At 43.6% G+C, this 26,899-nt stretch overlaps 1 protein-coding gene across 16 annotated transcripts in view; it reads right to left on the reverse strand.

Annotated features, from left to right (window-relative positions):
• Positions 1–26,899, reverse strand: part of LOC118388472 (eukaryotic translation initiation factor 4 gamma 3-like) — a 73,412-nt gene that overhangs the window by 16,558 nt on the left and 29,955 nt on the right. For 6 of the 16 annotated variants that reach the window (XM_052526797.1, XM_052526802.1, XM_052526796.1 and 3 more), the window contains exons 4-14: positions 25,785–25,877; positions 25,338–25,388; positions 25,111–25,143; positions 22,189–22,209; positions 20,504–20,683; positions 20,277–20,388; positions 18,395–18,501; positions 11,887–12,021; positions 7,118–7,298; positions 6,165–6,932; positions 5,776–5,864 (exon numbers count right to left, since the gene is read on the reverse strand). In XM_052526797.1, the coding sequence (XP_052382757.1) occupies positions 5,776–5,864; positions 6,165–6,932; positions 7,118–7,298; positions 11,887–12,021; positions 18,395–18,501; positions 20,277–20,388; positions 20,504–20,683; positions 22,189–22,209; positions 25,111–25,143; positions 25,338–25,388; positions 25,785–25,877 (1,770 nt within the window). The remainder of the gene's footprint in view (positions 1–5,775; positions 5,865–6,164; positions 6,933–7,117; positions 7,299–11,886; positions 12,022–18,394; positions 18,502–20,276; positions 20,389–20,503; positions 20,684–22,188; positions 22,210–25,110; positions 25,144–25,337; positions 25,389–25,784; positions 25,878–26,899) is intronic. The other 10 variants (XM_052526803.1, XM_052526794.1, XM_035777589.2 and 7 more) reach the window with 8 other exon arrangements.

Raw genomic sequence — 26,899 nt, forward strand, 5'->3', positions numbered from 1 at the left:
TTTGGGGATGATCAGTGAGATATACCTGCTGGAATGTGTGCTACGGGTGGGTGTTGTTATCGTGAACAGTGAACCGAGATAAGGCGGAGCTACCGAGGATAGACATAGATGACCTGGAGCCAGTGGGACTAGCGACGAATATGTAGCGAGGGCCAGCCGGTAGTAGTAGTGGTGGTAGTAGTGGTGGGTGGTATAAGGTGATTTGGTAACAAAATGGATGACACTGTGATAAACTGCATCCAGTTTGCTGTGTTGGAAGCAATTTTGTAGATGACATCACCGAAGTCGAGGATCGGTAGGATAGTCAGTTTTACTAGGGTAAGTTAGGCGGCGTGATTGAAGGAGGTTTGTAGCGAAATAGAACGCAGATTCTAGATTTGATTTTTATTTTTCCTCCTTTTTCCCCCACAATTGCGTGGTATCCAATTGTTTAGTAGCTACTATCTTGTCTCATTGCTACAACTCCCGTACGGGCTCGTGAGAGATGAAGATTGAAAGTCATGCGTCCTCCGATACACAAACCAACCAAGCCGCACTGCTTCTTAACACAGTGCGCATCCAACCCCGAAGCCAGCCGCACCAACGTGCACTGCGCCCGGCCCGCCACAGGAGTCGCTGGTGCGCGATGAGACAAGGATATCCCTACCGGCCAAGCCTTCCCTAACCCGGACAACACTAGACCAATTGTGCGTCACCCCACGGACCTCCCGGTCACGGCCGGTTGCAACAGAGCCTGGGTGCGAACCCAGAATCTCTGGTGGCACAGCTGGCGCTGCAATACAGCGCCCTTAACCACTGCACCACCCGGGAGGCCCCTAGGTTTGATTTTTGATTGGAGATGTTTAATATGAATCTGGAAGGAGAGTTTACAGTCTAGCCAGACACCTAGGTATTTCTAGTTGTCCACATATTCTAGGTCGGAACCGTCCAGGGTGGTGATGCTAGTCGGGCGGGCGGATGCGGGCAGCGAACGGTTCAAAAGCATGCATTTGGTTTTTACTAGCGTTTAAGAGCAGTTGGAGGCCACGGAAGGAGTGTTGTATGGCATTGAAGCTTGTTTGGAGGTTAGTTAGCACAGTGTCCAAGGAAGGTAAAGTAAGACTCGCTGTCGCCATTAGTGGTGGCTAATGGGGATTCTAATAAAAAACAAAATCAGACGATAACACTTCAAATCATTAATAAAATCAAATGTTATTTATAGAATTGCACATTTTGGGGAATATTCAGAGGTGGAAACGTTGTGGGAATTAACGGGAATATATGCAAATGAATATTAATACCATTTAAATGCAATGTTTTTTTGAATTGTATATATTTACCATATCAAATGGAGACCGAAGCAAATCTTTTACCTTAAGTAGACAATTGCTAATGATTAAATCCTTCCAATAGAAAAATAATAGAAAAAGCTGATTAGTCACAAATTCTACTTTAATCAAAGGATTTGACTCTTCACATGGGATGAATCCACTGAACAACAAAAGGGAATATTGAATGATCCCAATGATCCATCGCGTCTCCCAAAAACATTTAACATACGGTAATACATCTGTAATACGATAGTCTAGAAACTAAAGCTTTGGTTGTCTTCCTCTCAACTCCGAGACCTCATCTTCACTGTCACTCTCCAACATTGTTGAGGATGGCTCATTGTTAGGCTCAAAAAGCCTCACATTTCCACGGATGGCCAACAATTTTTCAACCCTTGTATTAGTCAGCCTGGTGTGTGCTTTCGTGTGTGTTCCCAAACAAGGACCAGTTGCACTTTGAGGCGGCTGATGTTGGTGGGATTTGGAGGATGATTGAGGTAACAGGGAAAGAACCTCAGATCCACAAAGTCCCTTCCACCAGGTGGCTGATACGATATGTTGGCACAACTGCCATATTGTATCTCCATCCCAAAGCCCTTGCTTGGAAGTGTACTTCGCCAGACTGCCAAGAACCTTGCCCTCATCCAGGCCAAGATGGCGAGACATGGTAGTGATGACACTATAGGCCTTGTTGATCTCTGCACCAGACAGGATGCCCTTGCCATTTACATTTTACATTTAAGTCATTTAGCAGACGCTCTTATCCAGAGCGACTTACAAATTGGTGCATACACCTTATGACATCCAGCGTACTTGGGGTCCAACGTGTACGCTGCAGCGTGTATGGGTTTCAGGCAGAAGTCTTCACGCTTTTTGATGCATTTCAGAACTGCAGTTTCCTCTGCTTGGAGCAAAGATGGTCCTCTTGATGGGCCTGTTCATATCAGCAGACTGTGATATGGCCATTTATTGGAGACTCCTTCCCCTCCAGGAGACTGTCAAACAGGATGACAATGGGTGGTGCTCTTATTCTTCTCACTTTGCTTGGTGAGGTAAATTGCTGCTTTAAATTGATGATCCTTCACATACCTAACCATTTCCTTGGCTCTCTTGTAAAGTGTGTCCATTGTTTTCAGTGCCATGATGTCCTTGAGGAGCAGATTCAATGCATGAGCAGCACAGCCAATGGGTGTGATGTGAGGGTAGGACTCCTCCACTTAAGACCAAGCAGCCTTCATGTTCACAGCATTGTCTGTCACCAGTGCAAATACCTTCTGTGGTCCAAGGTCATTGATGACTGACTTCAGCTCATCTGCAATGTAGGGACCGGTGTGTCTGTTGTCCCTTGTGTCTGTGCTCTTGTAGAATACTGGCTGAGGGGTGGAGATGTAGTTAATTATTTCTTGCCCACAAACATTTGACCACCCATCAGAGATGATTTGCTTGACCTTCACTGGAACTGTTGAACTCTACATCCTGTAAATTATTAGATAAAGCATGTCTGGTTGGAGTGGTGTATGCTGGGTGAAGAACATTCAGAAATCTCTTCCAATACACATGGCCTGTGAGCATCAGAGGTGAACCAGTTCATCAGCATTTCTCTGACTACGTTCCTCCATTGAGTCAAAAAAACTTCTGATTCCAGGACCATGAGCTGTTGCTATCGATAAGGTGTCTGATTCATTCAAATAGAATTAGAGGGACTTTTGTCAGAGGTTGCTTGTTGTGAGCGCTGTGGGAACTTTATGCACTTGGCCAGATGATTCTGCATCTTTGTTGCATTCTTCACATATGATTTGGCACAGTATTTGCAAATGTACACAGCTGGTCATTCTACATTAGCAGCAGTGAAATGTCTCCACACATCAGATAGTGCCCATGGCATTTTCCTGTAAAGATTAGAAAAAAAATGAGTAAAAAACCCCAAATAAGGATAAATAGTTAAGCAGTTAGATTAAACAACTCCTTTGTTAGATAAATGTTTTAAAATTAAATGTGTATGGAAACAGGTGAATTACCACTCCTCAGTTAGCAGGCTCAAGCAAGCTAAAACCCACATGGTAGCAAGAACTACCTAGCAGAAATTGTTAACACGTTAGAGATGATTTAAACACACTTTGCTGTAGGCTACTATTTACTAGTTAACAAAAAGTAATGTCGTATAAAATATATTCACCCCACCCAGTATTCAAAACTTACCAGAAAGCATGTAGTCCTTGGCTCAGACAGTATAGTAGTGTGGGCTCAATAGCATCTCATTAGAATGCAAGCTCTTGAGAATCAGAAAGAATGCACTGTGCATGCAGAGGGTTGAAATTCCATCAATTTGGGGATAGTTTAACAAAAAATATGCCACAAGACCTAGAATTGCCTTGTGTATCCCACAAAAAATGTTCCCTGTAATAAGCTAACATTTTTGATGAATTTAAGCAAATTCCCCAAATTCCAAGGCTTAACTTCCTATGGAACTTTCCCCCTGAAATTTAAGGAAATTTACCAGAAAGTTTTCAACCCTTTGCTACCCTAGTTATTTGTCGCATGCGCTGAATAGAACAGGTGTAGACCTTACAGTGAAATGCTTCAAGCCCTTAACACTTATTTTTCTTAAAACCGCATTGTTGTTTAAGTAAAAAAGAACATATAGTTAAAGAGCAGCAGTAAAATAACAGTACCGAGGCTATATACAGGGGGTACTGGTACAAAGTCAATGTGGGGGGGCACAAGTCAGTCGAAGTAATATGTACATTTGGGTAAAGTTAAAATGTCCATGCATAGATAATAACCAGAGAGTAGCAGCAGTGTAAAAGAGGGTTTGGGGACAATGCAAATAGTCTGGATAGCCATTTGATTAGCTGTACAGGAGTCTTATGCCTTGGGGTAGACGCTGTGAAGTCTTTTAGACCTAGATTTGGTGCTCCAGTACCGCTTGTCATGCGGTAGCAGAGAGAACAGTCTATGACTAGGGTGGCTGGAGTCTGACAATTGTTTGTGCCTTCCTCTGACACCACCTGGTATAAAGGTCCTGGTTGGCAGGAAGCTTGGCCCCAGTGATATACTGGGCCGTTCGCACTACCCTCTGTAGTGCCTTGCAGTCGGAGGCCGACTGCCTGCCATACCAGGCAGTAATGCAACCAGTCAAGATGCTCTCGATGGTGCAGCTGTAGAACTTTTTGAGGATCTGAGGACACATGCCAAATCTTTTCAGTCTGCTGAGGGGGAATAGGCTTTGTCGTGCCCTGTTCATGACTTTCTTTGTGTGTTTGGACCATGAGTTTGTTGGTGATGTGGACACCAAGGATCTTCAAGCTCTCAACCTGCTCCACTACATCACTGTGGATGAGAAAGGGGGCGTGCTCGGTCCTCCTTTTCCTGTTATCCACAATAGATCTCTTGGTCTTGATCACTTGAAGCAGAGGTTGTTATCCTGGCACCACACGGTCAGGTCTCTGACCTCCTCCTTATAGGCTGTCTCGTCGTTGTCGGCCTACCACTGTTGTGTTGTCGGCCAACTTCATGATGGTGTTGGAGTCGTGCCTGACCATGCAGTCATGAGTGAACAGACCGTACAAGAGGGGACTGAGCGCACACCCCTGAGTGGCCCCCGTGTTGATGATCAGTGTGGCACATGTGTTGTTACCTACCTTCAGGAAGTCCAGGACCTAGTTAGAGTGAGGTGTTTAGTCCCAGGGTCCTTAGTTTAGTGATGAGCTTTGAGAGCACTATGGTGTTGAACGCTGAGCTGTAGTCAATTAATAGCATTCTCACGTAGGTGTTCCTTTTGTCCAGGTGGGAAAGGGCAGTGTGGAGTGCAATGGAGATTGCGTCATCTGTGGACCTGTTGGGGCGGAATGCAAATTCTGGAATAATGGTGTTTTAAGCCATGACCAGCCTTTCAAAGCATTTCATAGCTACAGACGTGAGTCCTACGGGTCGGTAGTCATTTAGGTAGATTATCTTAGTGTTCTTGGGCACAGGGACAACGGTGGTCTGCTTGAAACATGTTGTATTACAGACTTAGTCAGGGACAGGTTGAAAATGTCAATGAAGACACTTTCCAGTTGGTCAGCGCATGCTTGGAATACACATCTTGGTAATCTGTAGGGCCATGTGGCCTTGTGAATGTTGACCTGTTTAAAAGTCTTACATCGGCTACGGAGTAATCACAGTAGTCCGGAACAACTGATGCTCTCATACATACATACTTCAGTGTTGCTTGCCTCAAAGAGAGCATAGAAGTAATTTAGCTCGTCTGGTAGGCTTGTGTCCACTGGGCAGCTCGCGACTGTGCTTCCTTTTGTCGTCTAATAGTTTGCAAGCCCTGCCACATCTGACGAGCGTTAGAGCCGGTGTAGTATGATTCAATCTTAGTCCTGTATTGACGCTTTGCCTGTTCGACAGTTTGTCTGAGGGCATAGCAGGATGTGCGCCCCCTCCCATAGAGTGAATAGAAAGCATCATTGCTTACCTCAGTCTCCCTCTGTAATGCATCTCCAACAGGACTCCCTTCATTTGGTTTCTTCCAGGTTTTTGGTGTAGCAGGAACAGTCTGACATACTGCAGAGAAAACAGCTAAAGTCAGCTATAGGCTGGCGATTTACCCCAAATGTCTTCCATTAAATATCAATGACTAGACTTATTATACTAGCAGAAAACAGTGGCCTTCTCCCCAGACTAACAATTAAATCCAGTTAGTGTAAGCACTGTGCTGTTCTCAGCAGTCAGCATGGAGTTCAGTCTGGCTGATTCAAGTCTTGTCTATTAGCAACCGTTAACTGTTTATTTATAGTATACACACACATAGGCATCCATGTGACATCCACGCTGTCATGTCTGTATCCATGGCTATGCACATACCTGTAGTGGGACTCTTTCTGAAAAGGGCTTGTAGCTGTGGTTCAAGCTTGCTGTTTGGTGTGATGAGTCTCTCTGTCCCTGCATTGAGAGGGATGTCTTTAGTGTCAGAGAGCTTGCTGGTCTCTGCTGTGGCCTGCACTAGCGGCGGAAGGCCAGGGGGAGGCGCTGGAACAGCAGGCGCAGGGCTGGAGGTCAGAGTGACTGGCATCACAGTGATTGGTGCGATAGGGTCCATGACAGCAGGGGGCATCTCTGCCCTCACCTCACTGGGCACAGCCTCACTGCAGTCTTCTCTAGAAGCCGGGGCTGAAGCCTGGGGCTGGGTTGGGGATAGGGAGGGAGCAAGGGGGTAGTGCTCCTGAGACTGGGTGTCCATCTCAGCCCCAGTGTCAGCATGGCCATTCAAAGCCTTAGGGGTTAGGGCTGGGGAAGCAGCCAGGGTGCGTGGGGCTTCTGGAAGAAGTTCCTCTGTGTTTGAGGTCTGGGACTGAGTTGTGAGTGATAGATGCTTGGGGTCCGCTGCAGAGGAGGGAGGGGGAGCAGTGGGCTCCACGGCAGAGGGCTGCTCAATAGGGCCGGCAACAGGAAGAGGGGCCAGGATGGGGGAAACCACCACTGGGGCTGAGGAGGGAAGCTCTGGATCCAAGTGGGGAAAGGGAGCAGTTACAGATGCACTGGCCTCTCGCCTTTCCAATGAAGGTTCTGATTGACCAAGCCCGGGAGAGGAAGACTTCTGGACAGGCAGCTCCAATTTAGGCTTATCATCTACTGGAAAAGAGAACAGATAACAGACAATAAATACAAAAGAAGAGACAATTATTTACGCCAATCTCTTAACTAAGTCAACATTCAGGTTCTAAAAAACGTTTTATTCCTCAGGCCGCTGCTCTCAAAGCAGGGATGTATTCTGCCTGAAGGATGGAGGGGTGAGGGCCGGGGGTAGAGGGTCAGACCTGGCCCTGGCTTGCTGGCTGCAGCCCCAGGCGTGAGCTGCTGCTGTGGCTGCTGGGGGAGCTCCAGGCTGTAGGCTGAGTTGGCCTGGCCCTGGCTTTGCTCCGGAGTCTGGCTACCGCCCGGCTGCTGCTGCGATTTGAGGTAGAAAATGTGAGGATAATGAGGGTGCGTCCATAAAAACTAGCAACACAGACAGACAAATAAGCACAAAATAGAATTAAGCAGAAATAAGGAGACCAGTGGGTATGGTTAGATACATTAGCCAAGGAAAAAACAGGGGGAGACAAGCAAGGAGACAGCAACCAAGGAAAGCAGGCAAAAGGGAGGAAAGTAGAAGAAGCAGCGAAAAGAACGTGCAAGAGTAGGGGAGGTGGAGTGTGGATGACAGGGAAATGGAGGCACACAAGGTTAAACAAAGCAAAAGAAGGGAGAGTAAAAAGAAAAAAGGACAAAACACAGAAAGAGAGGAGAGAATGTTAAAGTCCAAGGAGAGGACAGGGAGGAAGTGTCATAAAAGCTTTCCCTCCACAGAATCCCGAAAAAGAACTGTAATTTAAAGATGATTGCCTATTTCTATAGATGGGTTGGTTGTTAAACAACAAAACTGACTTGTACGCAACTATGGGGAAATACAGATGGGGTTGGCTTAAATTGTTGACAACGTGTCAACTATAATTCGTTGACAACATTGTAAACTATAATGTTTATTGAAAATATAAATATATTTTTTACAATGAGCACTTGTCGTCTCAAATACATCGTAACAGTTGTTGGTTGGCAAGCTAGCCAATGAGTCATATTAGTATAGACGTGACATCAGTCAAAACTAGAGGTCGACCGATTAATCGGAATGGCCGATTAATTCGGGACGATTTCAAGTTTTCATAACAATCGGAAATCAGTATTTTTGGACACCGATTTTAAAATATTTTTAACACCTTTATTTAATCTTTATTTAACTAGGCAAGTCAGTTAAGAACACATTCTTATTTTCAATGACAGTCTAGGAACGGTGGGTTAACTGCCTCGTTCAGGGGCAGAACGACAGATTTTCACTCGTCCAACGCAATAACGACGTGCCTCTTGTTGCACTCCACAAGGAGACTGCCTGTTACGCGAATGCAGTAAGCCAAGGTAAATTGCTAGATAGCATTAAACTTATCTTATAAAAAAACTATCAATCATAATCACTAGTTAACTACACATGGTTGATGATATTACTAGATATCTAGTGTGTCATGTATTGCGTATAATCTGACTGAGCATACAAGTATCTAAGTATAATATATATAATAATAATATAATATAATAATAATATATAATGATATATGCCATTTAGCTGACGCTTTTATCCAAAGCGACTTACAGTCATGTGTGCATACATTCTACGTATGGGTGGTCCCGGGAATCGAACCCACTACCCTGGCGTTACAAGCGCCATGCTCTACCAACTGAGCCACAGAAGGACCACGAGTATCTGACTGAGCGGTGGTAGGTAGAAGCAGGCGCGTAAACATTCATTCAAACAGCACTTCGTGCGTTTTGCCAGCAGCTCTTCATTGTGCGTCAAGCATTGCGCTGTTTATGACTTCGAGCATACCAACTCCTGAAATTAGGGTGGTGTAACCGAAATGGCTGGCTAGTTAGCGCGCTTATAGCGTTTCAAACATCACTCGCTCGCTCTGAGCCTGGGAGTGGTTGTTCCCCTTGCTCTGCATGGGTTACGCTGCTTCGAGGGTGGCTGTTGTCTTTGTGTTCTTGGTTCGAGCCCAGGGAGGAGCAAGGAGAGGGACGGAAGTTATACTGTTACACTGGCAATACTAAAGTGCCTATAAGAACATCCTATAGTCAAAGGTTAATGAAATACAAATGGTATAGAGAGAGAAATAGTCCTATAATTCCTATAATAACTACAACCTAAAACTTCTTACCTGGGAATATTGAAGACTGATGTTAAAAGGAACCACCAGCTTTCATATGTTCTCATGTTCTGAGCAAGGAACTTAAACGTTAGCTTTCTAACATGGCAAATATTGCACTTTTACTTTCTTCTCCAACACTTTGTTTTTGCATTATTTAACTTTTTATGGCTGCAGGGGCAGTATTGAGTAGCTTGGATGAAAGGTGCCCATATCAAATGGCCTGCTCCTCAGTCATAGTTGCTCATATTCGCATATTATTATTAATATTGGATAGAAAACACTGAAGTTTCTAAAACTGTTTGAATTATGTCTGAATAGAACAGAACTCATATAGCAGGCAAAAACCTGAGAAATTCCACTTCCTGTTTTTTTTTCTGGAGGTGGCAGATTTTCAACCAAGGTCTCATTGAAATTTCAGCGAGATATGGATGAGTTTTCACTTCCTACGCCTTCCACTAGATGTCAGCAGTCAATAGAACTTTGTCTGATGACTAATGTGAAGAGGGGGGGGGGTCGATTGAACATAGGAAATAGTCACCACAGCCATGAGTGGACCATGCTTTCACCAGGCGCGTTCACAGGGGAAGGACTTGCGTTCCACCGCTCATTTGAAGTAATTCTAATTCTCCGGTTGGAACGTTATTCAAGATATATGTAAACAGCATTCTAAAGATTGATTCAGTACATCGTTTGACTGACTGTTACGGAAATTTGACATTGTCACGTTATAGTGGACGCGCTTTGTGACTTTTTACCAATTGGAATTGTTTACCAAACGCGCTAACGAAAGTAGCTAATTGGACATAAATAACGGACATTTTCGAACAAATCAAGCATTTATTGTGGACCTGGGATTTCTAGGACTGCATTCTGATGAAGTTCAATACATTTATGTATTTTCTGGTTTCTGTTGACTCCAACATGGAGGCTAATTTGGCTACTGTTCTGAGTGCCTTCTCAGATTTTTTATTTTAATTTTAATTTTACCTTTATTTAACCAGGCAAGTCAGTTAAGAACATATTCTTATTTTCAATGACGGCCTGGGAACAGTGGGTTAACTGCCTGTTCAGGGGCAGAACGACAGATTGTACCATGTCAGCTCGGGGGTTTGAACTCGCAACCTTCCAGTTACTAGTCCAATGCTCTAACCACTAGGCTACGCTGCCGCCCCAGATTATGGCATGATTGCTTTTTGGTTGCTTTTTCCGTAAACTTTTTTTTTTTTTTTGCATTAAGTTGCATTAAGGAGAGGTAGATCTATAATTCTATGTGTATAACTTGTATTATCATCTACATTTATGATGAGTATTTCTGTTGAAACAATGTGGCTATGCAAAATCACTTGATGTTTTTGGAACTAGTGAATCTAAATAGCCAATGTACACAGATTTGTTTTACATGAATATGAACTTTATCAAACAAAACATGCATGTATTGTGTAACATGAAGTCCTATGAGTGTCATCTGATGAATATAATTCAAGGTAGTGATTCATTTTATCTTTATTTATGCTTTTTGTGAATGCTATATTTTGCTGGAAAATGGCTGTGCTTATTGTGGTTTGGTGGAGACCTAACAATCGCTTGTAGTGCTTTCGCTGAAAAGCCTATTTGAAAATCGGACACTTTGGTGGGATTAACAACGAGAATGGCTTTAAAATTATATAAGACATGTATGTTTTAGGAATTGTAATTATGGGATTTCTGTGGTTTGAATTTGGCGCCCTCTATTTTCACTGGTAGTTGTCATATCGATTCCGATATCGGGATTGCAGCCATAACAGGTTAAACCAAATTGAACATTTTTCATTATTTATTTGAGGCTAAATTGATTTTATCGATGTATAATATTAAGTTAAAGTGTTCATTCAGTATTGTTTTAATTGTCGTTATTACAAATAAAATTAATCGGTATCGGATTTTTTGGTCCTCCAATAATCGACAACGGTGTTGAAAAATCATAATCGGTCGACCTCTCGTCAAAATAAGACATGTTATCAAGACCAAGATAAAACAAGCCACCTACGACTCCCCACATGTCAGCTTCTTGTCATTGTTGCTAGCTATCTGACCATCCAAAATCACAACACAGACTTCTGCCCCATTGAAGCATGAGCATAGTTCGTGACGTTGTCAGGTAACCCATTTATTAAAATTCTCAGCACATCAATGACTCATTTCGTTTGAATCAATGAAGTATAGAGTCTTATTCTGGATTTGTCATGGAGGGACAAAAAGCATAAACGACATGTTCCACAACATTTACTGCACAAGTGAGGGAGGAGATACAGTGATACATGCATGCAGGTAGGTACTAATAGGTAATATATATTTATTTATTTATTACACGTTTGTAAGCCATATATCTGTGTGTCAAAGATGAATATGATAACACATTTACTATGAACAACGAAAGTGTTTAGCCATGGTTTTCTGTTACTCAAATTAGATAGCAAAGGTTGTGAAGGCAAGGCCAGATGAGTGCGTTTGGGCCCAGTTGCAGAGCAATGGGTGGGGGGCAGGGAGTAAGGGACAGTGGCTGAAGTCTGAGTGGCTGGCTGTGTCTAACGCAGCATGGCAGAGGATGGATTACAAACACAGAAAATGTGCTGTGTCTGCATGCATGGCTCGGTCTGTCGTGGTGCCAAAGCCCTGGTGGCTTAATTGCCTGTTCCCTCCCAACACCAAGCAGTCTGCCCTGGGCACAGATTACACAGACATGGGTGAAAGGCTAACAGCTCAGTTCAGTGGGCCAGTGGCACACAATGGCAACGTGTGTGTGTGTGTGCGCGTGCAAGAGAAAATAAGCCGAATATCAGGCAGCATGAGAGAAGATGTGTCCTTACTTGCGGAGGGGTGGGGGTGGAGGAGGGCCGTCTGACAGGGGGGGTTGGATTTCGGCTCCCTGTGCCCCCTGCCATGATCTCCTCTGTGATGTCCCTGCCGCCCTGGTTGGGGTCCCGGATACGGATCTGGGAGGACAATGACACAAAAGGAGCGGCATCTCACTAAAGTGCCAGCGTTTCAGAGCAACCCCCCCTCAGCCATTCAAAACAGTGAGTGTGTTGTGTACAGGAGTGCATATGTGACCAAAAGTTTCAGACATTTTTATTCAGCTTGTGCAAATGTAGAGAGAAAAAGCTTAACAGTATTTCAGCAGAGGCACTTGAAAGGGTTTCTAGCAAGATAATATATTTTCATGTGAGTCTTAACAAGTGGGTCATAAGAGTCCAAACAGAACAGCACTATATTTCTGAATACCTTAAAGTTTCCCACTGGCCCTAGATCAAAGGTTCTCTGGCAGAAGAATAAACACTAGAACGCAGAGGCAGTCATTTTGACAGCATATTTATTTAAAATAAAAATATCTCTGCCATTTTTAAAGTCATGCCACCTCTGCCCTGGACTTTTCCTAAATACGTTTTTTTAACACGTATGTTGTTAGAATTTCGATATCAATGTGTGTTATAAGAAGTTAAGAGGACATATCATCCCTTCCCCTTGCCACCCCTCATTAACCAGCTGTCAGCCTGCACAGCTAATGACAGCTAGGGTTGCAAAGGGCTGGAAATTGTCCATGGGAAGTTAAGCCTTGGAATATTGGGGATTGTGCATCATCTCATCAAAAAAGTTATCTTATAACAGTGAACCTTTTTGTGGGATACACAAGGCAATTCTAGGTCTTGTGGCATATTTTGGTTAAACTATCCCCAATTCAATGGAATTGCAACCCTCTGCATGCACAGTGCATTCATCCATCACATGTACAGCTGCTGATTCTCAAGATCTTGCACTCTAATGAGATGCTCTTGAGCCCACACTACTATACTGTCTGAGCCAAGGACTACATGCTTTCTGGTAAGTTTTGAATACTGGGTGGGGTGAATATATTTTATACGACATACATGACTTTTTGTTAACTAGTAAATAGTAGCCTACAGAAAAGTGTGTTTAAATCATCTCTAATGTGTTAACAATTTCTGCTAGTTAGTTCTTGCTACCATGTGGGTTTTAGCATACTTGAGCCTGCTAACTGAGGAGTGGTAATTCACATGTTTGCATACACATTTAATTTTAAAACATTTATCGTACAAAATGAGTTGTTTAATCTATCTGCTTAACTATTGATCCTTTTTTTTTTAATTTTTTTTTTTTACTAATTTCTTTCTAATCTTTACAGGAAAATGCCATGGGCACGATCTGATGTGTGGAGACATTTCACTGCTGCTAATGTAGAAGGAAAAGCTCTGTACATTTGCAAATACTGTGCCAAATCATATGTGAAGAATGAAACAAAGATGCAGAATCATCTGGCCAAGTGCATAAAGTTCCCTCAGCGCTCACAACAAGCAACCTCTGACAAAAGTCCCTCTACTTCTATTCGAGGTAAAACTTATGAATGTCATAGCTGAAACAGAATTAGTTAGGTAACAAAGATAAATAAGATGTTATCTACTTTCATAATATGCTTGTGAGATACTTGTCATTAGAATGTCTCTTTTTGGGCATTGAAGGGAGTTGAAAGTCCGTGTTGCCCAGCAACAGCCCCAAAACATCACTGCTCAAGAGGAGATCTGCATGGAGCAATGGGCCAAAATACCAGCAACAGTGTGTGAAAACCTTGTGACTTATAGAAAATGTTTGACCTCTGTCATTGCCAACAAAGGGTATATAACAAAGTATTGAGATAAACTTTTGTTATTGACCAAATACTTATTTTCCACCATAAATTGCAAATCAATTCATTAAAAATCCTACAATGTGATTTTCTGGATTTTTTTCTCTCATTTTGTCTGTCATAGTTGAAGTGTACCTATGGTGAAAATGACAGGCCTCTCATCTTTTTAAGTGGGAGAACTTGCACAATTGGTGGCTGACTAAATACTTTTTTGCCCCACTGTATATTGTTACACTGGCAACACTAAGGTGCCTATAAGAACATTCAATAGTCAAATGTTAATGAAAAGCAAATGGTATAGAGAGAGACAGTCCTATAATTCCTATAATAACTACAACCTAAAACTTCTTACCTGGGAATATTGAAGACGGATGTTAAAAGGAACCACCAGCTTTCATGTTCTGAGCAAGGCAATTAAACATTAGCTTTCTTACATGGCACATATTGCACTTTTACTTTCATCTCCAACACTTTAATTTTGCATTATTTAAACCAAATTGAACATGTTTCAATATTTATTTGAGGCTAAATTGATTTTATTGATGTGTTATATTAAGTTAAAATAAGTGTTCATTCAGTATTATTGTAATTGTTATTATTAAAAATAAAATGTCAGATTAATCGTTATCTGCTTTTTTTGGTCCTCCAATAAATCGGTATCGGCGTTGAAAAACCATAGTCGGTCGACCTCTAGTGTCATCACTACAATGTCTCACCACCTTGGCCTGGATTAGGGCAAGGTTCTTGGCAGTCTGGCAATATACACTTCCAAGCAAGTGCTTTGGGATGGAGATGCAATATGGCAGTTGTGCCAACACATCTCATTAGCCACCTGGTGGAAGGGACTTTGTGGAGCTGAGGCCCTTTCCCCTGTTGCCTCAATCATCCTCCAAATCCCACCAACATCAGCCACCTCAGTATGCACCTGGCCCTTGTTTGGGAACACAGACCAAACCACGGAACAGGCTGAACAATACAAGGGTTGAGAAATTGGTGGCCAACCGGGAAAATTTGAGGCTTTTTGAGCCTAACAACGAGCCATCCTCAACAATGTTGGAGAGTGACAGTGAAGATGAGGTCTCGGAGTCTGATTTTCAAGAGGTGGACATTGAGGAGGTCTAGGGAGAAGACATGGAAGCCTGAGAGAAAGACAACCAAAACTTATGTTTCTAGACTATAATTTTACAGATATATGTTGAAAACCTTTTTTGGGAGATGCAATGGATTATTGGGGACCATTCAATATTCCCTTTGTTGTTGTTCAGTGACATCATCCCATGTGAAGAGTCAACTAATCCAAAATTAAATCTAGAATCGCCTTCCTCTTCCGCAACAAAGCCTCTTTCAATCATTCTCCCAAACATACCTTCGTAAAACTGACTATCCTACTGATCCTTGACCTCTGCGATGTAATTTACCAAATAGCCTCCAAAACTCTACTCAGCAAACTGGATGTAGTCTATCACAGTGCCATCCGTTTTGTCACCAAAGCCCCATATACTACCCACCACTGCGACCTGTATGCCCCTGTTGGCTGGCCCTCGCTACATATTCATTGACAAACCCACTGGCTCCAGGTCATCTATAAATCTATGCTAGGAAAAGCCCCACCTTATCTCAGCTCACTGGTCACCATAGCAACACCCACCCGTAGCACACGTACCAGCAGGTATATTTCACTGGTCATCCCCAAAGCCAACAGTTCCTTTGGCCGCCTTTCCATCCAGTTCTCTGCTACCAATGACTGGAACAAATAGCAAAAATCAATGACGCTGGAGTCTTATATCTCCCTCTCTAACTTTAAGCAACAGCTGTCAGAGCAGCTTACCCATCACTGTACCTGTACACAGGCAATCTGTTAATAGCACGCCCAACTACATCATCCCAATATAGTTATTTATCTTCTTGCTCTTTTGCACCCCATTATCTCTACTTGCACATCATCATCTGCACATCTATCACTCCAGTGTAATGCTAAATTGTTATTATTTTGCCTCCATGGCCTATTTATTGCCTTACCTCCCTTACTCTTCTACATTTGCACACACTGTACATAGATGTTTCTATTGTTGTATTGATTGTACGTTTGTTTGTGTAACTAAATTGTTGTTGTTTTTCTATTGGAAGGATTTAATAATTTGCAATTATTTTTGTCTCCATATGATATGGTAAATACACTGCTCAAAAAAATAAAGGGAACACTAAAATATCACATCCTAGATCTGAATGAATGAAATATTCATATTAAATACTTTTTTCTTTACATAGTTGAATGTGCTGACAACAAAATCTGATCCAACTTTGATGTAATGTCCTTAAAACAAGTCAAAATGAGGCTCAGTAGTGTGTGTGGCCTCCATGATCTCCCTACAATGCCTGGGCATGCTCCTGATGAGGTGGCGGATGGTCTCCTGAGGGATCTCCTCCCAGACCTGGACTAAAGCATCCGCCAACTCCTGGACAGTCTGTGGTGCAACGTGGCGTTGGTGGATGGAGCGAGACATGATGTTCCAGATGTGCTCAATTGGATTCAGGACTGGGGAACGGCCAGTCCATAGCATCAATGCCTTCCTCTTGCAGGAGCTGCTGACACACTCCAGCCACATGAGGTCTTGCATTGTCTTGCATTAGGAGGAACCCAGGGCCAACCGCACCAGCATATGGTCTCACAAGGGGTCTGAGGATCTCATCTCGGTACCTAATGGCAGTCAGACTACCTCTGGACGAGCACATGGAGGGCTGTGCGGCTCCCCAAAGAAATGCCACCCCACACCATGACTGACCCACCTCCAAACCGGTCATGCTGGAGGATGTTGCAGGCAGCAGAATGTTCTCCACGGCGTCTCCAGACTGTTACATGTGCTCATTGTGAACCTGCTTTCATCTGTGAAGAGCACAGGGCGCCAGTGGCGAATTTGCCAATCTTGGTGTTCTCTGGCAAATGCCAAAATGTCCTGCACGGTGTTGGGCTGTAAGCACAAACCCCACCTGTGGACGTTGGGCCCTCATACCACCCTCATGGAGTCTGACCGCTTGAGCAGACACATGCACATTTGTGGCCTGCTGGATGTAATTTTGCAGGGCTCTGGCAGTGCTCCTCCTTGCACAAAGGTGGAGGTAGTGGTCCTGCTGCTGGGTTGATGCCCTCCTACGGCCTCCTCCACGTCTCCTGATGTACTGACCTTTCTCCTGGTAGCGCCTCCATGCTCTGGACACTACGCTGACAGACACAGCAAACCTTCTTGCCACAGCTCGCATTGATGTTCCTTCCTGGATGAGCTGCACTACCTGAGCCACTTGTGTGAGTTGTAGACTCCGTCTTGTGCTACTACTAGAGTGAAAGCACCGCCAGCATTCAAAATTGACCAAAACATCAGCCAGGAAGCATTGGACCTGAGAAGTGGTCTGTGGTCACCACCTGCAGAACCACTCCTTTATTGGGGGTGTCTTGCTAATTGCCTATAAATTCCACCTGTTGTCTATTCCATTTGCACAACAGCATGTGAAATGTATTGTCAATCAGTGTTGCTTCCTAAGTGGACAGTTTGATTTCACAGAAGTGTGATTGACTTGGAGTTACATTGTGTTGTTTAAGTGTTTCCTTCATTTTTTTGAGCAGTGTATATCCAATGCAAAAAGTGTCTACATTTATGGTATTAATATTAACTGGCATATATTTCCGTTAATTCCCATATATTCCCACAGAAAGTTTCCATCTGAATATTCCCCAAAATGTGCAACCCTAATGATGGCCAATCGAAACTACACCAACACCCTATTGAAACTAATTTCACATATAGAGTTAGCCTTAAAATGAGATTAAATTGACAATCATAAATTGTCAAACTGTATATGAAGTGCAGCTTGTAATTGACTGAGGCAGGGAAATGGAGCAACAAAGTGACTTCAAATCCTCCTAGTCACATGCAGGTAAGACGTTTGATTTCTATATAGTAACAGAAAGAGCAGATTCTGAGGGTTCAACAACGCTTACCTTTGCCAAATAAATCTCAAATTTGAAGAGATGAGCTCCATTTCAAAATATTAAGAACAACAGCTATTCCAGGCGCTTCACAAATGAGCATGCAGCAGCAGACGGCCTACAGTAACAAACTAATCAAAATGATAGTGTTCTTTGAAATAACCAAAACCTTTATAAACACAAGCAAATTATTATTTTTTCCGATGGCATATATGAAATGTATTTATTAGACTGTTAGAATGTTGCAGTCAAAATGACTGCTAATAGGCTCAAAGTGGGGTCCCTCGAGGCCGAGCTCCCAAGCGTCAGAGCTAGATTAAGGCCTGGCATACATTTCAAACCAACCCTCCTTCCACACACAGAAACACTATCCTGGCAGCCTTGATCTAAATCAACCCATGTCATCCCTCATACTTTCTCTGTAAAATAATGAATGCGTTTTAAAATATAACTCAAAAAGGCTGATGGATCCAGAAGTGTCTCTTATCAGAAACTTCAGGGATCATTTCTCATATCCTCTCAGTATGCATATGGAAATGGAAAAGTTGGTGTGTAACTGAGCAGATGGCCTCTGCTAGTGTGTGTATCTGTATGTGTATGCTTACATACATGGGGAGTGTATGATAGGAAAATGTTTGGTAGACCATGGCATATGTGTGTCTGTGTGGAGACGGCAGCGTGCTGAGATACTCACTGGTTTCTTCTCACGCTTGGCTGGTGGAGGTTGCTGCGGTGTAGGCACTATGATGGAGGGTGAGGGGGGGTACACCTGCTGTCCTGGATAGTATTGAGGTCCAGGAGCTTTGTCAGGGAGGACGAAGAAAAGGGTAAGCAGAGTACAGTATATATACACACACACAAAATACACACACACACACACACACACACACACACACACACACACACACACACACACAAAACAGTATTTAGTCAGCCACCAATTGTGCAAGTTCTCCAACTTAAAAAGATGAGGCCTGTAGTTTATCATAGGCACACTTCAACTATGATATACAAAATGAGAAAAATAAAATCCAGAAAATCACATTGTAGGATTCTTCATGAATTTATTTGCAAATTATGGTGGAAAATAAGTATTTGGTCACCTACAAACAAGCAAGATTTCTGGATCTCACAGACCTGTAAACTTCTTTAAGAGGCTCCTCTGTCCTCCACTCGTTACCTGTATTAATGGCACCTGTTTGAACTTGTTATCAGTATAAAAGACACCTGTCCACAACCTCAAACAGTCACACTCCAAACTCCACTATGGCCAAGACCAAAGAGCTGTCAAAGGACACCAGAAACAAAATTGTAGACCTGCACCAGGCTGGGAAGACTGAATCTTCAATAGGTAAGCAGCTTGGTTTGAAGAAATCAACTGTGGGAGCAATTATTAGGAAATGGAAGACATACAAGACCACTGATAATCTCCCTCGATCTGGGGCTCCACGCAAGATCTCACCCCGTGGGGTCAAAATGATCACAAGAACGGTGAGCAAAAATCCCAGAACCACACGAGAGGACCTAGTGAATGACCTGCAGAGACCAAAGTAACAAAGCCTACCATCAGTAACACACTACGCCGCCAGGGACTCAAATCCTGCAGTGCCAGACGTGTTCCTCTGCTTAAGCCAGTGCATGTCCAGGCCCGTCTGAAGTTTGCTAGAGAGCATTTGGATGATCCAGAAGAAGATTGGGAGAATGTCATATGGTCAGATGAAACCAAAATATAACTTTTTGGTAAAAACTCAACTCGTCGTGTTTGGAGGACAAAGAATGCTGAGTTGCATCCAAAGAACACCATACCTACTGTGAAGCATGGGGGTGGAAACATCATGCTTTGGGGCTGTTTTTCTGCAAAGGGACCAGGACGACTGATCCGTGTAAAGGAAAGAATGAATGGGGCCATGTATCGTGAGATTTTGACTGAAAACCTCCTTCCATCAGCAAGGGCATTGAAGATGAAACGTGGCTGGGTCTTTCAGCATGACAATGATCCCAAATACACCACCCGGGCAACGAAGGAGTGGCTTCGTAAGAAGCATTTCAAGGTTCTGGAGTGGCCTAGCCAGTCTCCAGATCTCAACCCCATAGAAAATCTTTGGAGGGAGTTGAAAGTCCGTGTTGCCCAGCAACAGCCCCAAAACATCACTGCTCTAGAGGAGATCTGCATGGAGGAATGGGCCAAAATACCAGCAACAGTGTGTGAACCTTGTGAAGACTTACAGACAACGTTTGACCTCTGTCATTGCCAACAAAGTATTGAGATAAACTTTTGTTATTGACCAAATACTTATTTTCCACCATAATTTGCAAATAAATTCATAAAAAATCCTACAATGTGATTTTCTCGATTTTTTTCCCTCATTTTGTCTGTCATAGTTGAAGTGTACCTATGATGGAAATTACAGGCCTCTCATCTTTTTAAGTGGGAGAACTTGCACAATTGGTGGCTGACTAAATACTTTTTTGCCCCACTGTACACACACAATATATATATATATTGTGTGTGTACAGTGGGGCAAAAAATGCCATATATATATACACACACGTACATGTGCTTGGCTGAGACTTACCGTACTGAGCAGGGTACTCCCCTGGGCCAGGGCCAGGATAGAAGGTGCCAGACCCCGGCGGCTGCACTGAAAACTGCTGGGGCGGCCCCACATAGGGCGTACTGTGGCGATACTGCAGAGAGACAAACAGAGGGGATAGAATAGAACAAAAAGGTTAAAGGCAGTGTGGGACAATAGGAGAGGAGTGCCTACTGGAGTGTAACAGCAGCCTGGTCAGTCAGTCTCACCTGTGGGATGTAGTACTGGGCAGCCTGTGGGGAAGGGAAAGGCATGGGGGCCATCATCATCATGGTGGGCTGGTTGGGGGGGTACACCGCCGATGTGGGGTTCTGAGAGCAGGGCCGCATAGAGGGAGCGTTTGTGGGGATGGTTGGCCGCGCTGTCTGCATCTGAGCCCTCTGGAAAAACTGACACACACAAAGATAATAAATGTGGCAAAAGTTATTCCCAGAAGAGCAAGTGAGGAACCACAACTGTCCCAACAGCAGTGTTCTCTCTTCATGCCTGTGCAGTCTCATTTCAGCTTTGGGGATGCAGGGGCTCTGAGAGAATAGCCACTAAGGCCTAAGGGACAGAAAGCATAATCTCAGAGGACCAGGTGGATGGCACTTCCACTTCATCACTCTGTTCTGGTCTACAGAGAGACACTGAAACAGTCAGAGCACATCTCGCCCCAGGCAGCATTAAACCCATAGCACACCCATAGGACTCCTGACCCCTCTAGCTGGGTTCACTCAGCCCTCTCATCAGAGAGAGATGGAGGTTGTGAAAGGTCTCAAAACACAGCAGTCTACCAGCCACCTCTGCCTCCACCAACAACCAGCGCCAAGCAACACCTGTACCTACTCACCTATCTCCGCAGCCACACACACTGTTATACACCACAAATGCTGACTCTATATGCAACCAAATGGCCTTTACAATGCAGTGTCTACAACAGTCACATTTGTAAAGGGAAGTGCTCTAAGATAAATTGTTACTGTTTATGCTATAGCTAATGTAGACAAACTGGGGATACAGTGTATTATAGTTCTGTGTATAGATTGTGTTTCCGATTTGGAGACAGCTCTTCGCGCATCATAAAAAACAGAATGTCATGTTCTCATGACTGCAGAAGTTGTGCTGTTTGCAGGAGACTAAATATTACAATCAATGGGAGGCTCTGTACTGCCAGGCTCTTTTGGGGGAACTCATAACATTTTATGCAGCAATCAACGTACTCTGGGCAAGATGAAAGACTCCAAACAACAGCTGTGGCCGACATCCTAACGACTGGAGCTCAAGTTTACCACACAGTTGACTCAGCTTCCAATAATTCAGAGATCCATCCAGGTACCCTGAAGTGTACACAAACTTCCTTTAAAGGTTCAGGTTCTTTTTAGTAAAAAACGTATTTTGACCGCAAGTCCCATAGGGCGGTGCACAATTGGCCCAGCGTCGTCCGGGTTAGGGGAGGGTTTGGCTGGGGGGGGCTTTTCTAGGCTCATGAGACAAGATCGTTATCATGAAATTGGGGAGAAAAAGGTAGGTAAAAATTACAACAAAAAATAAATAAAATGGGGGGGAAGAGTTATCAGATCGAAAAGGAAGAGTTAACAGTTCTAATATTCTGCATGCAGTTCATCCAAACTAAGCAAAGATGAGGAAAGAAGAATGGATCAAAATGATAGAATTATTTAAAAAAGGTTTTGTTTGTTAAAAAGAGAACATGAGAGTGAGTGTGGTGGTCTTAGATTGTTATGTTGGGGGGGGAAGAGGCGTTTTCTACTTAGAAAAATGTAGTGAAGATGATGGCCACAGGAGGGCTCTGGGGTTAAAGGTTAAATGTTAGGGGTTAGGACCCCTAGGTGGTGGGTAGGAGTGTTCCTCATGCCATGCATCTGCAGAGAGTTATGATAAGAGTCATTATTACCTGGATGGGCCTGAATCCTCCCTTGAATATTGAAGCAAGAAAGAGAGAAAAGCCAATGGGAGACTGCACTGATGAGTGTGGAGCCCAACACAGCGGGCAATCATTCACAACACACACGCACAAACCGCAACATTATGCAGCCGGTGGGCCCTTTCCAACTGGGTAGTTCTCAGTCCCAGTGAGGAGCCGACAGCAATGACTTAGTAACACAGACAGGGTGTGGAACGCTGCGAGCCAGGACCTACCCTCTGGAGTTGTGACATCACAGAGCTCTTTCTATCTAGCTGCTACCATTAACCTAGGACTAAACTCAGCCAGGCTCACCAGGTGTGACCGCAGTATTATTCCCAACACCACGGAGTAAAGACAGAGAGAGAGAGGCGGGAGTCCGAGTCAATCCTGATGGGTTTGCTTTGCTCTGGCAACATGCACGGTAGACCAACTAGGATTTTGCTCAAATTTGGCTGGCAGACATGATGAGCTTGTTGTTAGTATTAGGGAGTGCCAAAAATGATAGCTCTGCTCATTTCAAACAGAGCACGATGACATGGCCTCAATTGAGCAAGTTAAATGTTAATGCAAGATGCATAATGTTGATGCTAATATCTGACCATTCCATGGCTGAATTCTAACTCTTACTAGAAAAACTGGAAGAAAACTGCTCACAGTAAACACCAGCTCAAAAACAATACTGATACAATTTACTTGGATGTCTCTAAAGTGGAGATATAGGCTACAACTAATGTTGTCCAACCAAACAACAACTTTATCCTTGTGTCTGACCTCTTGGTTTGCATTCTTAAAGAGCAATAAAGAGCAAAAGACTGAAGTTATTTTAGAAAAGAGAAATCAAGAGTAACACTGAGAAGTCTGAATGAGATCACTATGTAACCATTTTTGTGTGAGGGGATTGTAATTTATATCAGAGACAAGGCCCATTTTCTCTGGCCGTATAATAGCCCTTTAGTTCTGCTTCATCTGCTTTCCGACTCCACTTCCGTGGCGGCACAAGAGAGGCCATTGCCAGCACAGAGCAGAGCCAGTATGTGACAGGGCATGTACTGTGTACTCTGTGCCAGTAAACAGTTCAGATTCAGACACACTGAGACTGACTGACATAGGAGGCTGACTATTAATAGTCTGTCAAAATGGCCAACACAGAATGATCCAGAAGGTGAGAATGTTGGACAACAAGTTATGGACGGGGTGGGGGTGCCTGTCTGCCTGTGGGACCCAGTGTCTTTAAATGGCATCTGCTTCTCAGACAGGGAGACACCAGGAAGGCTCTACAGGCTCCGTTTCTGTGCCCAGGATCACCTCAGCAATCACATAGTTATGCGCGCGCGCACACACACACACACACACACACACACACACACACACACTCATATGAAGCATCTAAATCAACAGATAATCTAAAAATGCATTTCAACCCTCTTTAAAAGGAGAAGAATCGAGTACATAAAGTATGCCAACGTCAGAAAACAGGACAAGATATTTCCAAAATGTTGGCGCAGTACTAATAGTACCACACTTGTTGACACTAAGTCTGATCAACAGTTTGACTAGCAAGTCCACAACATGAGAAGAAAAGTTAGTCATCACTATAGTATGGCAAACATCTAGCATCGTTGTACGACTGGCAGACAGGCAACAGTCTTTTTGGATATGCCTTTAACAACAATGTGGCAAAAATCTAGATAGAATGGTTGTTGACAAATACAATCAGACTGTTGCATGCCTGCGTGGAAAGCAGGTGGGAAGGGGAGCCATATATTCTCATTAAGTTAGGGCAGTGTTTCCCAACTCCTGTCCTCAAGTACCCCTAAACACTAGGGGTGTAACGATTCACCAACACAATGTTCGGTACGTATTGCGGTTTTGGGGTAACGGTTCGGTTTCGGTACAGCGGGAAAATGAAATGCAAAAGCTACTGTAGTTAATTTCAGTTTATTTAAGAAAATACAATCTACTGTTATTCCTGATTCCATACATGATCATGAGTCATAATGCCTGATAAAAGTACAAATCAGGAATACCAACACGTTGTATTATCTTAAATGAAAACACACAATTACTCACCAACAGTAAAATAAAGTGCAATATGCATGTGAAATCAGGCAGTACCCACTCTATATAAGCATGTTAATCCCGAAGTTGTCAATGAATAAACATGGCTCAGATATTGTATAGGCCTATGCTATGTATTTTTACAGAGACAAATATGCACACTTGTGTGGCACTCAAATAGGACATGTCTGAAGCGCGGTACTTCTCATTTCCCAGTCTGAGGTAATGTGATGGGGTGTCATTGTTAAGTATCTCTGTGTAGCCCTGGAGGTCCATCCATCTGTAGTAAGTCAACACAGCGTGCGCATTGGCCAATTAATTGACAACTTCTGGTTTAGCTTGCTTATATAGAGCAGGTACTGCCCATTTACTGAAAGTCTATAAGGTGGCTCGAGCACTTTCACGAAGTGTTGAAACCCCTATTCTTCTCAACCACGAGAAGGTGTGCATTTCCGTTGCTATAAACATACCTCTCTCTATTGTAATTCCTTTGGCCCGTTCTGAAATGCCGTTTGGCATTTGTCTTGCTCCGATGGTAGGAATACTAGGGTCACGTCAGCGTAAATGTTTCAACATGTTTGAGGTGTTGGCAGCTGCATAGGCTATTCTCATTGCGCAGTGGCAACATACTCCATCGCCGTTTGATCTACGTAATCTACTTGGAAGCAAAAACGTACTTGAGGAATGGAGTTGGGAAACACTGACTTAAGGGACACATCCTATATAAAACAGGGCCTATTTCCACTGAGAGCAGAAGCTCTTTGCCAACCAATAACAGTAGCGTGGTAAAGTGCACTAAGCAGCTCTAGCTGAGGGAAAACAGACGAGGACAGACGAAATGGGGTAAGTTACCTGATGGTGGGTTGGTCGAGGGCCCGTCGCGAACTGATGGGGGAGAAGGTTTGAGGTCCGGCAGAAAGAGAGTGTGAGGCAGCAATGGTAAAGCAGAGAGAGGAGGACAGTAACAAAGAGACAAGATGAACAATGAGGGGAACACTGAGGCACGGTAATACAAAACCACAGAGCAGTAGAGCTGCCACGTTGTCATGTTTACTGCCATTAGAGGAGATGATGCAGACCTGGTGGTTCCACATGACAGGGGGGCTGGGGCTGGGGCTGGGCATGGATGACTACATTGAAAGTGCAGATAGAACAGTACAATACTTTAAGTATATCATCTTAAAGTCATTGGCACACTGAATAAATGCATTATGACACTCTAAAATTAGGTGTAACAAAATGATTACAACATTTACAGGAATGATTATCAACAGCTACCGGTATTAGATAACTCAAGACTGGAAAGCATCTCAGACACAGCAGATTCCAGAGAGTGTGAAGAGGACTGCCTGACAGACACGTCATCAGGACTGATCATTACTGAACCCAGAACATGTCAATCACTACCTCAGACGACACTGTACCCCTCCAGGCCAATCAAAATGAAACATGATCTGTCTGGGTTTCCCAAAGCACACCAGTCATAATGCATACAAATGACGCAGAGAGAAGGAACAGGCACTTACCGGGCGACTCTGCGGTTGCGTGTTCATTTGCTGCGTCTGAGGAGAGTACACTAGAGGTGCTGAGCCAGAATTCTGTCCAGTGGTGTATGGAGACTGTCATAGGGGAGGGACAGAGGGATGGATGGATGTAGAAAAGAGATGAAAGGAAAGAGAGGGGGATGTATTTAGGACAGAGAAACAGGGAAGCGGGATGGAAAATGGTAGTTAAGAACAAGCTAAGAAGAGATTGGATGACTCATCAGTTTGGACATTTTACCTGAGTTCACAATTATTTAGACCAACCAAACTGTTGCTCTCCTCAGCAATGGAGAATAACGGACAGTGTTAGCATGGTAAACCTACAGTAGTAGTCTAGTTAAACACTGAACAAGACCAATGTCATAGCCTATCTGGTACATTCTGCAGGGGTTAGCCCTGAGGCTAAATATGGGGATATCTTGTGCTAGACTACAGTCGTGGCCAAAAGTTGAGAATGACACAAATATTAATTTCCACATTTGCTGCTTCAGTTTCTTTAGATATTATTGTCAGATGTTACTATGGAATACTGAAGTATAATTACAAGCATTTCTTGAGTGTCAAAGGATTTTATTGACAATTACATGAAGTTGATGCAAAGAGTCAATATTTGCAGTGTTGACCCTTCTTTTTCAAGACCTCTGCAATCCACCCTGGCATGCTGTCAATTAACTTCTGGGCCACATTCTGACTGATGGCAGCCCATTCTTCCATAATCAATGCTTGGAGTTTGTCGAAATTGTATTTTTGTTTGTTTGTCCACCCGCCTCGAGGATTGACCACAAGTTCCCATGGGATTAAGGTCTGGGGAGTTTCCTGGCCATGGACCCAAAATATAAATGTTTTGTTCCCCTTTTGCCTTCTGGCAAGGTGCTGTTCCTGGATGGTTGGGAGAAGCTGTTCTCGGAGGATGTGTTGGTACCATTCTTTATTCATGGCTGTGTTCTTAAGCGAAATTTTGAGTGAGCCCACTCCCTTGGCTGAGAAGCAACCCCACACATGAATGGTCTCAGAATGCATTACTGTTGGCAAGACATAGGACTGATGGTAGCGCTCACCTTGTCTTCTCTGGACAAGCTTTTTTCCATTTGCCCCAA

This window comes from Oncorhynchus keta, chromosome 10 (genome assembly GCF_023373465.1).
Source record: "Oncorhynchus keta strain PuntledgeMale-10-30-2019 chromosome 10, Oket_V2, whole genome shotgun sequence".
NCBI classification, from domain to species: Eukaryota; Metazoa; Chordata; class Actinopteri; order Salmoniformes; family Salmonidae; genus Oncorhynchus; species Oncorhynchus keta.